At 31.4% G+C, this 6,675-nt stretch overlaps 1 protein-coding gene across 1 annotated transcript; it reads right to left on the minus strand.

Annotated features, from left to right (window-relative positions):
- Window positions 1–224: 224 nt before the first annotated feature.
- Window positions 225–4,331, minus strand: DPB2 (DNA polymerase epsilon subunit B2). Its single transcript, XM_078979195.1, has 13 exons — window positions 4,078–4,331; window positions 3,645–3,819; window positions 3,367–3,520; window positions 3,122–3,254; window positions 2,877–2,953; window positions 2,638–2,742; window positions 2,437–2,517; window positions 2,063–2,193; window positions 1,261–1,355; window positions 1,080–1,179; window positions 836–950; window positions 653–763; window positions 225–559 (listed from the first exon to the last, which is right to left on the minus strand). Exons 1-13 carry the CDS (start codon window positions 4,238–4,240, stop codon window positions 413–415), a joined length of 1,587 nt encoding a protein of 528 aa, XP_078835321.1. The 5' UTR covers window positions 4,241–4,331; the 3' UTR covers window positions 225–412.
- Window positions 4,332–6,675: the final 2,344 nt, after the last annotated feature.

A 6,675-nucleotide genomic window follows, 5' to 3' on the forward strand; every position in this document is an offset into this window, starting at 1 on the left:
GTATATTAATAAATAACTATACAAATATTAATATATTATTAAACGATTATTAATTTTAAATATTAAGACACAAGTCTTTACCATCTTGTTCCACTTTTTGAGTATGAAAACTTATCTTACTGACATCTGTTTTATAGTCTAATGCACATCAACCACAATACAAATCATAGCGTTACATTATTTAAAAAATATCAAGCATTATAAAACCCAAAAAAAAGATAAAGATTTAACAAGTGAATAACATTTGAACAAAAAGCAAGCCTAAAAAAACGTATTTCTCAACTCAAACAAAATTCTCATATCAACTTGCAAACAAGAAAAACTACTCCATCTAATTTACTAAAAATCAAAATAAATACTTAATTCTTTTCTCTAAACTTCAAACTTTAACAAAACAATTATTATTGTGTTCTCAAGTGTCTAGAGCCGATAATTCAACTTCTTGATTGCAAGGTCGATATACCACAAAAGTGTTATCATTTGCAAAAGAACCCGGATTGAAGCAAGTAATACCCGTGTATTTGAACGCCTTTTGTTCACTACTATCACCCAATACAATCTGTTAAAAAGATTTTATAAGTAAAAAAAATATATATATATATATATATAAAAATTAAGCTATATAAGTTATTTATAATAAAAAGAGGTTTACAGTATGTGGAGTTGGATAGAGATGAAGACAGTGATCATGATTCCAAATAATCGGTTGAACACTTAAAGGAAGAGGGCATAGATGACTTTGATGTGTTATTGTTGCCACAAGCTGTATTTAAAAAAAAAAACATTTTTTTTAAATAAAATATACATAATCAATAATAAGTAATAAGTAACTCACATGCTCAAAATGTTCGCTTGTTTCTTCTGTTGAAGAAGGAATCAGACAATTCCTTCTCATTCTGTAGAGTAAATCTTGTCTGAAGAATACTATTTCCTGTGTGTAAAACTTGATTCTGATTTAAAAAAGGAAGTGGAATGTTAGTGCTTTGATGATTGCCATGATTCTGTTAATGAAAAGAAACAAGTTGTTTTGATTGGGATGGAATGGAATGAAGGATTCCATTCCTTTCCTGATTCCATACCTGCATGGATTGCTTGCAAATATGGCATTTGGCACGTGCTTTTGAAGCTCTACAGTTATGTATTTGGGTAATGCACACTTTGGTAGAACACTTGAAGGACCTATAACAGCAAATAAAAAATAAATAAATATTCAAAAAATGAAAATAAAAAAAAAAAAAATTTAAAATCAATGAAATTTACCTGCATCTTCAGGTCCAGGAATGAAAAGGAATCTACTCTGCTCTTTCAACCTCGGATGCTTTGCAATCATTTCCCCAAGCTTACCAAAACTCGATCTGAAGGGTAAAATCGTCTTTTTTTTTCTTAATGCAAAAAATAACAATCTATTTTTGTTGATTTGTTTATTATAGCATCCGACTTTCATTTCTTCATACTACTACAACAATGTCCTTGTATTTTTTTCATTTTTCCTAATCTTGCCCTTTTACTCATTTTTTTCCAAAAAAAAAATTGTAAAATGTGAGGGGTTTTTTTGAGAAAAACTATAAAAGTTGAGGTTTTATTTGGGGAAATTGTCAAAAAGGTCCCAATATTTTTGGAAAAGTTACCATTAAGTCCCAAAAAATATTTTAACAAAAAAGTCCCGATTATTTGATTTTACATGATAATATGTCATTTCCTGTTAAAGGGAAAAAAAAAAAAAAAAAAAGATCTTTTCTGACAATTTCCCTTTATTTGGAAGCATTTAGAAGGTTGAGGGTTTTTTTTAGAAAAAATGAAAAAAAAAATACAACATCTTCTCATGCAAATAATAAACTTGAGGTTTAATCCAGAAATATATATATATATATATATATATATATATATATATATATATATATATATATATATATATATATATATATATATAGAAGTACAATGTTGTAATAGAAAAAAAAAATGGAAGCAATTTTTAATGCTATAAGAAACTAACAAAGTATGTTGCTATCTCTTGCATTTAGCCTTTTTTCTTAATTTGAATATAATTTATAGGAAATCTGACCTGATACTTGAGAAAGAATTGTATGAAAGGTTAAATGGATGTGAACAAAAATTTCCCATTAACACAAAAAGAGAAGGAACCACTTCAACTTCTTCATAACCATCTAGAACAATCTCTAGCTTTGCCATGGTCTTCTCTAATAAAAAACATTTTTTTTTAAAAAAAAGATATTAGGAAATGAATACACAAAACTCTTTTCTCCAATTTTATAACACAAAGTGGTTTTTAAACAATATATGCAACCATGTTTCATTCTAGGACCAATGATTAATGAAACATGATTGCATATGTCATGTAAAAAACAACTTTGATTCATAAAATGAGAAAAAAAGATGAAAATTTACAATGAAAAGACAACTAATACAAATTTATACCCCCTCATGATCCAACCAAATGTCAGAAAGTATGACAAACATTTCATTAACTGCCCTTGATTCCATTTCTGCAAGTCTAATCTGGAGAAAAGAAATCAAGGAAGCTTCCAAATCTTTTTTTCCCCTAGAAATTCAGTGTAATATTAAGCAAAATATGAGTTACATGGTTAACTAAACCAATTAAAGGCTTAAAAAGGATACAGTGTCCTCTTTTGCAAGGGTCCCACCACCAAAATAATCAAGTCCTGTGAATAAAGAAGTTGACTTCTCTCTATCTTCTAATGGTGGAAAACCAAATGTTTGAACCTACATAACAATCAAGAATATAAAATGAGTCCATGAAAACTATGGATTAATCACAAACATATGATTTAAAGTTTGATGTTAGTGAACAGGTTTGAAAAGGTTTAGTGAAAGGGTATAAATATAATAAGACTTACTTGAAAAGTACCATCTAAAAGCATTTCACCTTGAGCTAAAACTATGGTGTTCTCTGAAAAATACCCTGTTGTTATTTTGTACATATTGTTAAGGAAAAACCATTTCATGTATGTGTGAGTTTATGCCTTTATGGATTACCAATCTTTAAATAACTCTCATCATAACTTAATTTTCTTTTAAGCGATCAATAGACTGTAAGTCTGTAACATAACAAATAAGAAAAGAAATCAAGTGATTAAGGATATTGCATTAGAAAGATTGATTTCAACAGCTCCTGTAAGATCTTCTAAGTAGAAATGGCCATCTTCTAATTGAGATATGACACCCATTACCCAACATACTCCAGTTCGTCCAACTAGAGATTGAACTTTAGATATCTGCAAAGAACAAATACCAAAAATGATGTCAAAAGAGTTTCTTATTTGCTAAAAATGAAGTGTTGATAGAGAGAGAGAGAGAATGAGAGAGAGAGAGAGAGAGAGAGAGAACCTCACAGCTACCGAATTCGGATAATTCACTATCAAATGAAGAACTAGAAAACTGTGGAATTCGAGAAAGTCTCTGAGACAACAAAAGAAATCTATCTCTATACAACAAAGCTTTTGAAGAAGCATCACCATGAATCGGAAGTCTCCCTGTATGTCTACATGAAATGAAAGATGCATAAATGACAACATTTGATTTCAGTATAAGATTCATCTTAAAATGAACAATGATGACTGAAAGAATATGACTGAAGCACTATAGACACGAAGCAAAAGACTTACTCGCAAAAAATCTTTTTGATAGGATCATAACGGAATTTTGGAATCAGGAAGGCGTCAATTACACTGAAAGAGGAACTCGTATTTGTACCAAGAGTATCATCAGTTGCAGATGCAGCTTCACACAGCAGACTTACAACACGCTGTATAGGCTCTTTATCCAGAATTGAAGACTTCACTGTTTCAGGAACAGTTTATTCAAAGAAGAAAAATTAATATATAAATTCATCCAAAAAAAGAAGTAGAACTTTGATGTGTATAATGTCAAGTAAAAGGTTTTAGATGCATATTTGAAAAGCACCGATTTGAAATCCAAATTCAAACATGGTAATTTTTGAAAAGTTAAGAAAGTTGCGAAAACCCTAAAAGTAAAAACACATGAAAATTTTCAAATTCGAGATCGAAGACATATAGTGAAAGGGGTTATGAAAATTACATGATTGATGTTGAAGCTCATCAAGAAGGAGCTCAAGGGCTTCATCTTCAGCGTCTTCATAGTTGCTTAAGAAAGAAAGGATCTCAGTTAGGGCTTCTACTTTGAGAGTATAACCCCTCATCTTGCATTTCCTCTGTACTTTGTTTCTCAACGTTCCACTCATTTTGTTTCTCAGATCGTTCGTTCTTCTTCCTCCCTTTCTTCAATTGTCTTGATTCGATGAGAACCAAGAGAGAAGATAACTTTTGCGGCTGCTGAAAATGGCGGGAAAACTGCCACCAAAGTTTATATATATTTGATGGGAAATTGGCATAAATAATTAAATACCGTTCGTTTTTTTAGATTTTTACATTATTTTACCGCCTCTTAACCCATTTTTTTACCACTTTAAACAATTATATATTTTAGACTAAACTGCACGAATGGTCCCTGTGGTATGTCGAAAATTGTCACTTTGATCCAAAAAGATTTAGACTAGCATCAGTGGTCTAAAACTTTCATTTTGTTGCGTCTTTAGTCCAATCTGTTCTGATTTTTTTCAAAATGACGGATCTACCCCTGTCAATATATTTTATCTTTTTTCTTTTTTTTTCTGATTTTCAGATATAAAAAAACATTAAAATAAAAATAAAAATAAACCTTTCTATCTCTCTCTAAAAACAAGAAAATAAAAATAAATCTCTCTCTCTCTCTCTCTCTCTCTCTCTCTCTCTCTTGCCCAATATTTCTCCTTCCCTCTTTGTTTGTTCTTCCCTCAAGAACACCTCGTAAAACCTAGAAAAAAAATTAAACACAGAAAAAAATTTAAGCCAAAAAAATCAAACCCATTCTTCAAGTTGGTTTTGCAAATTAAATGATGGTGAGTTGTTGCAACATTGGTAATGGGAAAATCAGGCGAGTGAAGAAGGCATTTGGGTTTTGCTTTTCTTTTGCCGACGATGCGATAAAAAGGGCTCCGATTTCTTGGAGCTCCAAAAACCGGCGACCACCCATCCTTCTGAACCAACACACCACCGCAGTTATCACGTCTCCGATCCCCCCCTCAGACGAGTCGCCTTCGAGTCGCACACAATGGAGCCAAAGCCGCCTGCTAAAGCAAGCCCTAGTGTCACCGCCTGTGAAAAACACGCCCTAGCGCACATGATGCATCACCACCAACAAAAAAGCTCTTCATCACCACCACTAGAAACCCTATTTGCACCTCCTGTCCAAACCATAGCGCCGCCATCAGATGAGAACAATCTCCATAAAACCCTAGCCGTCATGAACATCCTAGATCTGTGTATCAGATGAAGAAGAAGGCAGATGAAGAAGCATAGTTCACCAGTGAACATGAAACAGATGCACGAGGGATTTGATTCAAATGTCTCTATGAATATCTCAAACTGGATGAGCGAAGGTGATGGTGGTAGAGTGGGGACAGGCTGAAGTTGAATCAGATGCAAGATGGATGAGAGGAACATATATATGGTTTGAGGCTATATTCTTGTGATTTTCATACCCATATACTAAAACCAATGAAGATTAATGGTGTTAAGGTTTTAGATGTGGGAGGTAGACGACGGAGAGAAAGAGAGAGAGAGAGAGAGAGAGAGAGAGATTTATTGTCATTTTTATTGTTTTTCTTAATCTGAAAAAATCAGGAGAGAGAGAGAGAGAGATTATTTTTATTTTTATTTTTATTTTTTTTTAATCTGAAAGTAAAAAAACAAATAAGAAAAAAAAATCATATTAACAAGGGCAAATCCATCATTTTGAAAAAAATCATAACAGATCGGACCAAAGACACAACAAAATGAAAGTTTTGGACCACTGATGCTAGTCCAAAATTTTTTGAACCAAAGTAGCAATTTTTGACAAACCACGGGGACCATTTGTGCAGTTTAGTCTATATTTTATTCCTCACTAAAAATATCTTTCAAACAACTTCCTAAATAGCCCTAATTATTCCAACATGGGATAATGCTTTAAAAACGAAATATATTTTTGGATTTGAAATATTTGGTCATTGAGTTTTTTTTCGTTCATATTTACCTCTTCAATTTATAAAATTGTACACATTTAATCCTTATGACCGGCTACTTCAGGTTGGCCTGTAAAAATAACTTAACATGGTAATATATTTCTCACTTTGTACACATTTAGTCCTTAATATTTTTGTACACATTTAGTCATTAATATTTTTTTGTTGCAAAATAAGTCGTTTTTGTTTTTATACTCATTCAGTATTTATGAATGGTTTTTTTAGGTTTTTCTCATGATATCTTACGTGTGACATTCATTAATAAGGTGTTTGAGACTTTTGATGTTTATGTATATCGCAATATCAGCTACTTAGTTGTTTGGTCATGTGTTCTGAACATCAAAATTTCTTCATACGATCTCAAATTTTAAACGATCTTTATATATATGTGTTCGTATTTTAGTCTACTACAACTTTCAGTTGGATTACTCCCGTTAAAAAGTAATATATTTTTACTTACAATCTTTATATCTACATGTTTTTTTATGAATGCATGTATGGATGTTTTTTTTATAAAATTGTAAGTAAAAATATCTTACACTTTTAAGGGAGTAATCTTAACAAAAGTTGTAGTC

This window comes from Lactuca saligna, chromosome 2 (genome assembly GCF_052625555.1).
Source record: "Lactuca saligna cultivar CGN05327 chromosome 2, ASM5262555v1, whole genome shotgun sequence".
Lineage (NCBI taxonomy): Eukaryota > Viridiplantae > Streptophyta > Magnoliopsida > Asterales > Asteraceae > Lactuca > Lactuca saligna.

Bases quoted from the DNA above. Each gene is read 5' to 3' on its own strand.
- DPB2 (XM_078979195.1), bottom strand. From the start codon at position 4,240: ATGAGTGGAACGTTGAGAAACAAAGTACAGAGGAAATGCAAGATGAGG. The intron at 3,255-3,366 runs GTTCTCTCTCTC...TGTTCTTTGCAG, and splicing joins CCGAATTCGGTAGCTGTGAG to ATATCTAAAGTTCAATCTCT. The intron at 2,954-3,121 runs TATCCTTAATCA...ACAATATGTACA, and splicing joins AATCAATCTTTCTAATGCAA to AAATAACAACAGGGTATTTT.